We start from the raw sequence: 12,085 nt of genomic DNA on the forward strand, positions 1-12,085 counted from the left end.
GAGAGCGTACATTTCGCTATTGGCGCTGACTTCTTTTGATAGCTCCACTATCCCCAGTTACACACTGTGGCAATTAATGTGGCGCAACACCATCATGGACGATTGTTGTCTATGAGCTATTATTACTGATCACCTCTGGGATTGAGTTCAAAGACTCCGATTTTCGCACTTCGCGAAACACGTCTAGATGATATACCACGAGAGATTAGCATCTCGATCAGAAATGATCACCTCATGTAGTGAACTATAATACTGGGAAATCAAAAGCATTCCCACTAAATTATGCTATCATTCCAGCAGTAGCAACATGTTATCAAATTGATTGAATCAAATACGAACTCTGAAATTTTTTTATGGGATCTATGAGTTTGATGGGCTTTATAAATTCCTCCGCTGTTTTACTAAAGCTTAAGATCATTGACCAAAAGAATGTATACTTCCTTAGGGTTATGACCTTTGATAGGTTAGTCCAACCCATTGGATCATGATCCATTGCGCGAAATAATGAAACAAAACTATCAAGAAGCCTCCCTCCATGACGACACCTCCGAGATAGTCCAGGCTTTTGCTGTGCCACCATATCCAACCCATGTGGGATCCTAGGTCACCGCATAGAGGTGTACTCAACACGAATAAACTACGCCAATCCTCTGCCTATGCCGCCAATTGTGGCGGATGGTTTTAGTGTAGGTGGGACATCTGGTTATTACTGGGCTTGGTTGACGTGCGGACAGGATGAAACCAGTGAATCTGAGAGCGAGGGGTCTGACCTGACCTCCATGTCGTCGAGTGCGCTCCAGTACGAATATGAAAATGGCCGGCGATATCACATCAACCGAGCCATATGTTGACTTGCTTTTTGTTGTTTCTTTTTCTTTTTCTTTTTTTTATGTCTATTCTCCAGCTCTACCACTCACCAATAACTAGGGGAATTATATGTACTACTTACCCCAACCCCGTTGGTCTATCAAGTAGACTGACTACCAACAGGATGCCAAATGACGAGGAAGAACAAGACCGCATGGACTTGGTATGCGCTCCTCCCTCTTGAGCATGTATATGTGTGCCTCTTCCGCTAACCAACAGTAGGCACACCACATGTCAGCATCACCTTCACTCCCGTATAGCCCATCGCCTGCATTGCTAACTCCAACCAACAGATGGCTGATGCTGATGAAATGCGAGCTCTTTGAGGCCCCGGTCACACATCCCCAGAAAATCTTGGATCTCGGTACAGGCACCGGCATCTGGGGCATTGATATTGCCCAGTACAGGCTTTCCCTTTCCATTATTGGAGTGTTGGTATGCTGACGCCAACTATAGGCAGTTCCCAGAAGCGCATGTCATTGGCAACGATATCAGCGCCATCCAACCAACCCAACTGGGTTGCGCCCAGTCTCGAATTTATCGTAGAAGATTTTGAAGATGAATGGCTGTACCCACCGAACAATTTTGACTTCATCCACGCAAGACTACTAGCAGGGTTGGTCTTAAACCCTTTATTTCCACTGCATTCAAATCAGATAACTAATAAAAAAAATCCCAGATGCGTCGCCGACTGGCCCAAATTCATCCAAAAAATCTACACCCACCTCAAACCCGGCGGCTACTTCGAGATCCAAGAAAGCGCCGTCTGGGTCTGGAGCGACGACGGCACGCTACCCGCCGACTCAGCCATGCTGCATTACGTGCAGGCCCTCAATGCCGTAGGGCGCGCGTCCAGCCGCGAGCTCAACATCTACGACAAGCTGCACGACTGGCTCGTCGATGCCGGCTTCGAAGACTTCTCCCAGTTCACGTACCCGCTGCCCTACTCGCCCTGGCCGCGCGACCTCTACCACAAGGAGATTGACAGGTAACAGGCTGTCATGGTGCAGCAGGCGGTCGAGGCTTATGGGTTGCGGTTGTTCACGCAGGTCTTGGGGTGGGAGGTTGGTCCGGCGCAGATTCTTATGGCGCTGGTCAAGAGGAATTTGAGGGATAAGCATACGCATGCTTATGTTAAAGAGTAAGTTTTCTTTCTTTTCATTCCTGGCGTTATTTGGATTTCTTTCTTTAACTTCTATCTGCTGTGCTAACTGTGTCAGGGTCGTGGTATATGGCCGGAAACCCCTCCATCATAAATAGACCAAGCCATTCTGGGAACATATTTCGCATTGGGCTCTGTATATAAATGCATGTGGATTTGTGGGCGTTTTGGTTTCGTTTCTTGTCTTGTCTTTCACTTGCGCTATAATAATCCCAGGCAGCGACATGGGTGAATTCAAGGCGGAATTGTTTACTAAACAATCAAACAACCTCCAAATATTTAATTCAAAAACAAAATGCATGCAATTCTTCTTAGCTGGAAAGATCAACTTTCCACTGGTCCAACCTTGACATCGGTTCTCCTCCGCAACTCCGACGAAGCCTCGTAAGCACGCTGCTTCTGGCGTCGCTCCATCTCAAGCTGCTTGAACCGCTTCTTGCCCCCGAACTTCAACTTGGTAATTATATCCGCGGCCTGACCGCGCGTCAAATCACCCGGCTGCACCGTGCCTTGCCTAATGCGCGCCTGGTTCAGCATGGCAATTTGCGACGGGGTGGCCGGGGCCTGCCGCCAGGGCTTCCATGACGAAATGTACCGCTCCTCGAACTTTTTGCTGGCATACGTGTCCGCGGCCCGCACGGCTGTTTCCAGGTCCGGGCCCGAGGCGACGTGGCGCGGACGGCTGAACTGCAGGGTGTCGACGGGGCTTTTGAATTTCATGACGTGGTGCACGTCCCACATCTCGTCTCCTTTCTCTATTGCCATCCACCCGGACGCTTCGGACAATATGTACTTGTACTCGTGGATCTGGACCCAGGAGTGCGGGCTCAGCGAGCGGATGTGTCTTTCCGATTGCATGTCCTCAAGAAGGTCGTAGACGCTGTCATACTTGGTGAATTTGAGGTTGGTGTCATCGGGTAATTCGATGTTTAATTGGGCCGGGCTAATTCCGCCGTGGCCCTCGCGGATTTCTTTCACACTATACTGCTCCAGAACTTCGTCGGGGTGTAACCCAAATAGTGTCGGGGTCGACAGGACCCCGGTTTCTAGGGACGCGACCATGTCAATGATATGGCAGTCTTTCTTACCTGGGAACAGCCGAAGCCCTCGACCGATCATTTGGATCAACAGGTTTCTTGATCGCGTCGGGCGCGCTAGGAGCACGCAGTCAATGTTGGGGATGTCTGTGCCCTCGGTGAAAAGACCGCAGTTGAGTAGCACTGGAAATTCACCATTCTGAAAAGCCCGCAGTTGCTCTGCACGGGTATTTTTTGGGGTGGCGGCTGTGATGTACCGAGCATCCACGCCGTGATCGCGAAAGGTCCCCGTCAACTGCCGAGCATGCTCCACGTCCACGCAGAAAGTCAAGGTGGACTTGCGGTCCTGCGCATTTGCCAGCCATGCACGGACAGTGATATAGTTGGTGCCGGCGGTGTTGACGGCCTGGGAAAGCGATCCGAGAGCAAAGTCCCCAAACTTGTCTTTCTTAACATTTGACAGGTTAGCTCCCGACTTAACCGTCGTAAACACCGCGTTGGCCAGCCACTCCTCCCCCATCATATCCACATAGTCCTTGTGATAGACGATATGATCAATAGCAGCACCCAGTTTGAGACCGTCGAACCGCGCAAACGTGGCCGAGACGCCAACTAGCGTCGGTGCGGTGGCAGAGGGCTCGTTCAGCCCGAAATGAGCAAGGGTGTCGCGGTAAGACCGGGCAACAATGTGATGTGCCTCGTCGACCAGGACGAGTTTGAACTCACGCGGATCGAATTTCTGGATGCGCCCCCGCGCAAGTGTTTGCACCGACGCAATTATAATATCTCCTTGTCCTGTGGCGACATTCTCACCCATTTCAATCTCCACCATTTGATCCGGGTAAGCCTGGCGACAGTGGTTTGCAGCTTGCTCGACCAGCTCGCGCCGATGGACAATGATCATGGTCTTGGTGGCTGTTGCGTCGCGGGGAGGGATCCGGCTAATCAGCTGCGTGAAGATGATCTGCAAAATTAGCGAAGGCTCTGTTTAACGCGAAAGATTTCCGCATACTGTCTTGCCTGCTCCTGTCGCGAGCGAAATCCCGAGGCGCCGATGGCCCTCGCCGAGGTACTTCAGTACGGATTGGATGCATTCTTCTTGGTAGTCGCGGAGCACGATGCCCGCACGCAGCCCTGAATTGAAGCGTACATTCAGTGGGGAAGAAAGTCCCAAAGATGCCCTCGGGAGCCTTGGTGTCAGTCGACGAATGAACTCCATGCAACTCTGGTGTGTCTTGAGGAGGTCCAGAAGCCCGAAGCCAAGCCGTAGACCACCCCAAACAGAGCAAACAGAGCAAACACGTTTATCGATAAGGCTTGTCCTTCAAAGCTACCTTTTTTTTTTTTTCTTTCTTTTTCTTCTTTGCTTTTCTTCCATGCCAATCCTACAATCGCAGCTGTGATGTGTCGCTTCGGTCGGGCATGCCGCAAGTCTGCAAGCCTGCACGATGAGCGAATCCTCCAACTATGAACCCGACGAAGACGAGTCCGACTCCGAATTCGAGCAGAACGATGCCTCGGACCAGGACTTGTCCGGCGAAGAGCTGAGAAAATCCTCTCCAGAAGACGAAGGACCCGGAGATGATTGGCAGGGTCCGCAGCAACGATACGCCGCGTACGATGAACGCGCCCAGAAACTACCCCCGCACTCCCTGCAAACCTACACCCAACTCGTCTCGGAAATCGAACACGACATTCAATTCGCCCCGGTGAAGGAAAGCGGCGAGATACACTATGTCACTCAGAACGGAGCCGTGGTCTGGACTGCTACAGAGAAGGAGGTGCTGTTCAACATGCTCGACCGCAAAGGCAAGAATGGTATTAAGGAGATTGCGGCAGCCATTGGCACCAAGTCGGAGCTCGAAGTCATCGACCACCTCCAGCTGCTGCACCGCGGAATGGAAAGCCACCATATGCTCGACCCACGCGCCAGGGCAGTCGCAATGAGCGAAGTCCCGGCGGCAGCAGAGATCAGCAAGGAAGGCTGCGACATGCTGGACGAGTACGCCGAGCTGGCGACGATCCAGGAGGAGCTTGCGCTGGGCACGGTGCAGCGGGTCCGCCACGCCAACAACTGGATTATTTCCGATGCGCGGGCCGAGAAGCTTCTCGAGGCCTGCGATAACGGCACGGGGCACCATGGCGTGCACCTAGCAGCCGGTCTACTGAACGTCCCGACCTGGATCCAGCTTTCTCGCCGCTTTTTTATGAACTTTGGCAGTCCAAGAGAGGAAGACCATTGGACCAATTTCATTACATCGAAAGATGAAGCCCCCGCCATGACTGCGGATTCTCTTCTGGACTTTTACGCTCTCGTGGTTAGTATTACGCGGCGCGTGATCCAGTCATCGATCTTCTTTGCCTTGGCGCGCCTTCGCAGCACGGAACGGCCTGGCCGCCAACGGATCAACGCTGTCCGACGAACGGATGTACGGACTGCCCTTGAGGTTTTGAACATGAAACACGACCGCGGCGAATGGCTGATGGAACTTGCCCGCCGGAATAATCTCATCATCGCCGACATCCACAATCGCAAGGACTGGGTGCCACGGGTGTTCAGCTATGACGAAGCCGAGAAGATATTGAGGGGCAACGACGATTATTTCCGGCGCAGCAGAAGCGGAGCCTTGTCGGATGGTATTTCAACAGAAGGAGAGGGAGGCGAAGAAGACGAGGAGGCGGATGATGAAGATGATGAAGAGGATGATGGTGAAGAAGAGGATGAAGAAAATGAAGAAGAAGAATCAAAAGAAACAGCAAACAACCCAACCCCAACAGAAGACACCTCCGACCCCTACCAAGCCTCCTCCGAACTCTCCTCTCCAGCAGTCTCAGACGAAGATGCCTCCGACCCCGAACTACTAAACACAGACGCCCAAGATCGGGAATCCAGCCGCCGCGAAGAACTGAGTCTGTGGCAGATACTCGGTCATCCCGCACCCCCCAAGTTCCTCCACGAACCCATCCAAACCATCGAAGACGACCCCAAAGACGCCGCTCGCGGACGCCGCAAGACCAAACATGAAATGGCTGACTGGCGCTCCCGCACGCTCTACCGCGCCGATTGGGAGGAATACGGCCATGGTCTGGTGGCCGTGGAAGCGGATTTGGTGGAGAATCGCCGCAAAAGACGACGTGTTGATGGCCTCGAGGGTGGTGACGGTGGTGGTGACGGTGGTGGTGACGGTGGTAGTGACGGTGGTGATGATGATGATGGGCGGGTTTCTTCGACTTCTCCCGTTATTTCGCTTAGTGCTGCGCGCGTCGATGAGGCCGATGATCTGTCCGAGGAGGACTTGGAGGATGGGCGTATGGATGTCGATGAAGAAGTCGTGCCCCGTGTCAATTCTACTTGATGCCATTCTCACCATACATACAATACCCTGACTCCACAAGATGAACTGTCAGAGTTTACAATTCTCTACTTCTACAACAACAAAAAAAGACAGAAATCTACACAAATACACTTCCATCAAGGACATATGGGATTAGACCAGTAAACACATTCGAGAAAAGACCTGATCCCCCTATTTCCACCGCAATAAACCCGATGGGGTTCAGCAGGTGAATCGACTCAAACTCCAACAAATAATAAGAAAGAGAAACGAGAAAACTGCGCCTTTTCCAAGCCAGACAAGTTCAAAGATTCATAAGATAACGGCCACTCAGTCTCCCTCTCCACAAACCCCATGGGATAATCGTACATGTCTTGAGGGAAGTTACAGGTCAAGCGTCTTGTAGTCGGCACCCACCTCAGCACTCAGAGGCTGGGCGCCCGCGCGCGGTTCACTCCCGGCAGGCTGGAAGCTGTAGTGGTTGCCAATGCCAGCAGTGCTGGCCGCGCCGAGCAGCGTGTTGGTGTGCTCGTTCGGGCCCTGCAGGCTAACGGACTGCAGTGCATCCTGGGCTTCCTTGACACGCCTCTTGAAGGCCATGCGGTCCAGGAAGAGCTGCTGGCGCGCCTGCTCGAGTTCGCGGCGCTCAGCCTCGATGATCTCTTCCATCTCGTTGAATTGCTGCAGCTTCACCTCGAACTTCTGCAGGGTTACATTCACTGCAGCCCCCACCAGGCGGGTCATCTCCCGCTCCTCGTGCGAGGCCAGCGCTCCGGCACGCGCCGCAGAGGTAGCCAAGGCCACAGTACCCAGCGACTCCTTGGGCTTTTGGGCTGGTTGTTCAGCCTCACGGGTAGAATCCACTTCCATAGAATCCTCCGCCTTGACCCCCTCTTTATCCTTGTCTTGTCCCTTCTCGAGCTGGCTACGGAGCTCTTTGCGGATCTCGTCGACCGACCGGCCAGCCGCGGCAGCAGCCACTGCGGGCTCGGCCATCTGTGCCAGGAACGCCACCACAGACAGGACCGGGTTCTCAGACTGGCTGATGGGATCTCGCCCAGATCCTGCGCGCAGATCGGGGATATCGTCCGTGTACTGATCCTCAATCTCCAGATGCAGGAACTTCATCACGCATTCTTCCCGGGTCCGAGTACTGACGTGGTTCGCAATCTGTTCCCAATTATCGTCAAAGTTCTCCAAGCCCTCCAACAAGAGTAGGAGCTCCGAGTCTGACCACGGGGCATCCTTGTCCGGCACGTGAGTGTGGCTCTTATCCTCGAGCTTGACAAAGTCGGAGGCGCTGTGGCTTGAAGGCATACGACCTTGGAGGAAGCAGTTAGGGCACAGGTCATATTTTGTGTCTGGCGCATTGGCGTTGGCCGATGTTGAGGTCGACTTGGCGTAATGGAATCGGAGTCGCGTGCAGTCGATGCCACAAGAGAAGCAGTGGGACTTCTTCTTGCGTTCCTGGGCGGCATTCTCGACTCCGTTGACCGTTTCGCCATTGCTCTGCTTTTCCTTATCCTCAGCTGGGGTGATATCCTTTCCTTTCTCATCGTAGACGTTACGGCGGAGGTCGAGATTGAGGTCAGCCTTGGAGGCGGGTGTGGAAGACGCAGCGCGCTGGGTGGCCGGAAGATGTTTGCCCGGGGTGACGCCGTGGCCTGGTCCCGGCTGGAACGCCTGCAAGCCACGTGGGGTATCGGCAACGACACGGAAGTGGCCGGTGAATGGCGGGCCAATGTTTGAGGGTCGGGTTTGGGGATCGACCTGCCGGATGTTAATTCAAGGTCGCTCAAGCATGCAAGATTTGGATTACTCACCTGGTAATTGATCAAGCCCCATTGCTCGAGGAACGAATGGATACGCATGATCGCGCACACATCACCCGCCAGGTTGCGACGACAAGCAGTCACGGTCAGATATTCAATCGGATTCAATCGGTAAGTGTTGATCATGAAATCACGGTAGTCCTTGTACGTAGCAGGCGTCTTGCTGCGGTTGCGGCCATTGAAGAACTCTGCAAGGGCCTTTTTCTCGATCGAGTTGACGGTGTTCATGTCGAACCATGTCGCATAGCTGGGGAGGATAATGGCGTGTGTCTGGGTGATGAGCTGCTCGCGTGCGGAAGCTTCCAACGACGACTTGGTCGGCGCAGGCTGCTCCTCTCCCACAGCATCCTCCAGACCTTCTGTCCCTTCTCCCGGCGGCTGCGACTCGCCTACTGCATCTTCCAACCCTTCCGTGTCGCGCTTGGCATCGATCTCGGTGCCGCCCATCTCCTCATCCTCCGGCTCGGCATCGCCGTTCTGGGGTTTGGGAGAGGCAGGGGCATCGAGAGGGTTGTCGGATCCAGAAGCATTTTCGGCTTTCTTAACAGGCGACTCTTGGCGCGATTGCGCTTCTGGTCCATCGGTTAGCACTGACAGGATTCTGAGACAAATAGTAGGCGTACCAGATGCGCTGGAAGCGCGAGTAGCCTCCAGGCCGCTCTCTTGACCAGACATGGACTGAGTGTTTTCAGGCGCCGCGGCTGGGTTGATAGGAGTTTCATCCATGATGGAATCTCACAGCACGGCTGTCGCGACCGAAAAGCAACTCCTTGCCGGTCTTTCTGGCAGAGTATTTCACCAGGAGCAGCTCAATCTCAGAATTCAGAAACACGGGCTTGATATGTAGCGGCCGATTTCAATGGAAAGTGAGGCCGGTTAGGGATGGCACGGGGGGTGCTTTGACGGGGAGGTGGATGTCGCGCAAAACTCGCGGTCGCCCAAGGAGTCGCCACTAGCCGCATTGGGATTAGCGTGTCTACGGTACATTCTGACCTGAGGTCTCTCTTCCTGTACTTCTTTTCTCTTCTCTTCTTATGTTCTATTCATCTATTCTCTTTTTTTTTTCTAATCTTATGTTTTTATGATGCTTGGTTCTTCTCACGCTATTCAGCTGAATTTATTCTTTCTGTGTCGCTCTTGAACCTGTTCAAGTGCTCAATTATCCATACATTATTTGTGGGCCGCGGCCACGGCCTCCGCTCTGTCCTGCAGCACCTTCGCAATGGCCGGGCGGGCCTTCTGACGGCTCAACCAGGCATACAAATGAGGGAACTCCTGCTCGAGATCGATGGCAACCAGCGCGGTAACTTCAAACCACGTAATAAAGGCAGAATCGACATAACTAAACTTGCCCCCGACGAGGTACTCCTTGTCCGCCAGCCAGCGGTTGAGCACCCCCGACACACGACGGATCTCCTTGATGTAGCGCTCCTGGGCGCTGGGGACCTTCTCCGGGTGGTAACGGGTGAACCACACGGCCTGACCAAAGTAGGGGCCCTGGCCGGACATCTGGAAGTGCAGCCACTGCTTGGCGTGGAAGTATTCCTTGGAGCCGGCGGCGAAACTGATGGTGTTTTGCTTGTCGTAGGTTTCGACTAGATACTCGATGATCGCACCGGATTCCCACAGCGTAATGCCGGTGTTGGGGTCTTCAATGGCGGGGACGCGGCCGTTGGGGTTGATGGATTCGTAGGGCTCCTTCTTCATGTCGGCGAACTCGAGGATCTTGAAGGTGTAGGGAATGTTGAGCTCCTCGAGGACGAAGTTCACCTTCCAGGGATTGGCGCCCGGGCCATGGCCGTAGACAACGATCGGCTGGAGAGACATGGTCTGGTGTCTGGGAGAATTACGATGGGATGAAAACAATGAGAGGTGCGTAGATGCAGCAATTACCGGGTGGGATGCAACACCTTTAAATCAGTCGATCAGCGCATCAGAGCATCAGAGGTCCCCAACCTCCACCAACTCCTCCAGGGCTCTCTATCCTCGATTATTCAGAACCTTGAAACCCTCGGCCTTTGGAACGCTGCTGACAAATGAAGATTCGGCTTCTCGGGCCTTCCTGGACACTGATCAGCTTAAGATGACTAATGGCAGGGGCCATTTCAAGCTGATCAACTCAGTTGGTCAGAATCGTGTCCGTCGAGTAATCCGGGTGGATCATTTCCGTGATCATACATGACCTCATGCTGGTGCTCATCTTGTTCGGACGAAAAATCGGATGGGAAGTGGGGTGGGAAGTCGGTCAATGAATTGCACCCAAGTCAGATTTTCCGACAATCATCAAGGGTATTTAAAGCCAGAGCAAAGTCCTGGGAATCGGATAGAAGAGATTCTGTCGGCAGGTGACATGCAACTCGGTATCCCGGCATACCGTAGCTGCGAATATTCACCACAGAGTCACCAATGCCACGGGGCTTCTCATAGCATCGGGATAGTGCAATCGAATTCAGGAATTAGTCAATATTAAATAGTTTGTGAATGTTATATCATTGGGATTGAAAACGTTCTAACGGTCGGAATAAACATCGGAGTAGAAATCGAAGTGAATGGGATCGGACTAACGGTGCTTGGTGCTCGGTGCTCGGTGCTCGGAGTGCCCTGATCCTTCATGCAAATTTTGCACGGCGACATCATCCAATAATCATGATAGCAGTCGCAAGAAAAGAATAGATAATTAAATCACCAGAAAAATCAACGGCAATTTGAATGCGTCATGGGCGATTCAGTATCTCGTCTACTTTGACTCATCCCAAGCCACTTCGTCACTAAAGCTATCGGAGTTCGTATGCTTGGAAATCAATTTCCCACGAATAACCAGATTTTTTGTTCTTGAATTTGACAGTATTCTTTTTTTTTTCCCACTTTGGTTGGCTCATCCTTCTTTTTATATACTTCTTCTCTGGGTCAAGTGTCGTACTACATTTGTCCTACATTTGATCTTCCAGCCCTGGTGCTAGTGGATACCTAGTTCCTTCGGATCTCCGATGCTTAGATTAGAGTAGGCTCGTAAGGCTCCGAGTAGATCCTCCGATAGTATAGCTGGCCATGTTCATTCCGATATGACCAGTTTCGGAGTCATCTCTTGCGAGTTTTGAAGGGAAGGAAAAGAAGAGAAGAAAAAGAAGAGAAAAAAAAAGAGTCATAGCCACGCAAGCTTTACGAAGATCATCTACGCCCTGTCACTTAGGGATCCATTCCTTTCCGCATTAGGAGCCCGCCAAAGGAACACGAGAATCCGATGACCTGCCCAAAAAACGATTACCCTGCCTCATGATACTCATATAGAAGACAGAAAACTAGAAGAGTCTCTTTCGGTAAGCATGTTGATTTCTCAAACCCTTTCTTTTTTATTTTTTTCTTCAAGCCCCATCACTGGACGCCCTTTGACGTGCCCAGCCCTTGCCCTCGTATTTGTATAGATCAACCAGAACCAAAAAAAAACTCCGTCCACTCCGTCCACAACTGGACGATGGCCGCCCCACATGGTGGATGACTCTGACATCTTTGCATCTTTTTGCGTAGTTATTTCGGGACTCCGACTCACAGGCTCAGACGCAGGGGCGGAGCCGGTGTGGAGCCGGTTTGAGTGGGATAGTTTGGGGGCTCGGAGTGCCCTTCGGAGTAGATCTAGAAGACCTTGAGACAAAAGATCCATGGATGTCGTTGGCTATATAAAGGGCAGGATTCCTCCCATTCCCCATGTTCATATTCATCAGATACTTCAACCCATCTCTATTTAGACATTCATTGTCTTTGTTCCATTCACCAAACCGGCCGGGCTCATCTACATCTATATACAACTCCACCAACCTCGACCAATATAACCCTCACCATATCAAATCCAAATCA

At 52.4% G+C, this 12,085-nt stretch overlaps 6 protein-coding genes across 6 annotated transcripts; 3 read left to right on the forward strand and 3 right to left on the reverse strand.

The window, feature by feature from the left end:
* Positions 1 to 656: 656 nt before the first annotated feature.
* Positions 657 to 1,859, forward strand: NUU61_002393 (class I SAM-dependent methyltransferase; the record flags this gene model as incomplete). The annotated part of the gene is made up of 6 exons (XM_056652975.1): positions 657 to 686; positions 735 to 799; positions 991 to 1,030; positions 1,090 to 1,268; positions 1,328 to 1,483; positions 1,547 to 1,859. The coding sequence occupies 6 exons, from the start codon at positions 657 to 659 to the stop codon at positions 1,857 to 1,859; spliced, it is 783 nt and encodes a 260-aa protein (XP_056514042.1).
* A 9-nt stretch (positions 1,860 to 1,868) lies between these two features.
* Positions 1,869 to 2,127, forward strand: NUU61_002394 (uncharacterized protein; the record flags this gene model as incomplete). The annotated part of the gene is made up of 2 exons (XM_056652976.1): positions 1,869 to 2,008; positions 2,088 to 2,127. The coding sequence occupies 2 exons, from the start codon at positions 1,869 to 1,871 to the stop codon at positions 2,125 to 2,127; spliced, it is 180 nt and encodes a 59-aa protein (XP_056514043.1).
* A 226-nt stretch (positions 2,128 to 2,353) lies between these two features.
* Positions 2,354 to 4,285, reverse strand: NUU61_002395 (DEAD/DEAH box helicase; the record flags this gene model as incomplete). The annotated part of the gene is made up of 2 exons (XM_056652977.1): positions 2,354 to 4,030; positions 4,079 to 4,285. 2 exons carry the CDS (start codon positions 4,283 to 4,285, stop codon positions 2,354 to 2,356), a joined length of 1,884 nt encoding a protein of 627 aa, XP_056514044.1.
* A 229-nt stretch (positions 4,286 to 4,514) lies between these two features.
* NUU61_002396 (uncharacterized protein) lies at positions 4,515 to 6,422 on the forward strand (the record flags this gene model as incomplete). The annotated part of the gene is made up of 1 exon (XM_056652978.1): positions 4,515 to 6,422. One exon carries the CDS (start codon positions 4,515 to 4,517, stop codon positions 6,420 to 6,422), a length of 1,908 nt encoding a protein of 635 aa, XP_056514045.1.
* A 363-nt stretch (positions 6,423 to 6,785) lies between these two features.
* rscE (uncharacterized protein) lies at positions 6,786 to 8,959 on the reverse strand (the record flags this gene model as incomplete). Its single annotated transcript, XM_056652979.1, has 3 exons — positions 6,786 to 8,171; positions 8,225 to 8,805; positions 8,857 to 8,959. 3 exons carry the CDS (start codon positions 8,957 to 8,959, stop codon positions 6,786 to 6,788), a joined length of 2,070 nt encoding a protein of 689 aa, XP_056514046.1.
* A 444-nt stretch (positions 8,960 to 9,403) lies between these two features.
* NUU61_002398 (glutathione S-transferase family protein) lies at positions 9,404 to 10,060 on the reverse strand (the record flags this gene model as incomplete). The annotated part of the gene is made up of 1 exon (XM_056652980.1): positions 9,404 to 10,060. The coding sequence occupies one exon, from the start codon at positions 10,058 to 10,060 to the stop codon at positions 9,404 to 9,406; it is 657 nt and encodes a 218-aa protein (XP_056514047.1).
* Between the last annotated feature and the right edge of the window lie 2,025 nt (positions 10,061 to 12,085).

This window comes from Penicillium alfredii, assembly GCF_028826965.1.
Source record: "Penicillium alfredii strain IBT 34128 chromosome Unknown utg000004l_segment0_segment0, whole genome shotgun sequence".
Taxonomy (NCBI): Eukaryota; Fungi; Ascomycota; class Eurotiomycetes; order Eurotiales; family Aspergillaceae; genus Penicillium; species Penicillium alfredii.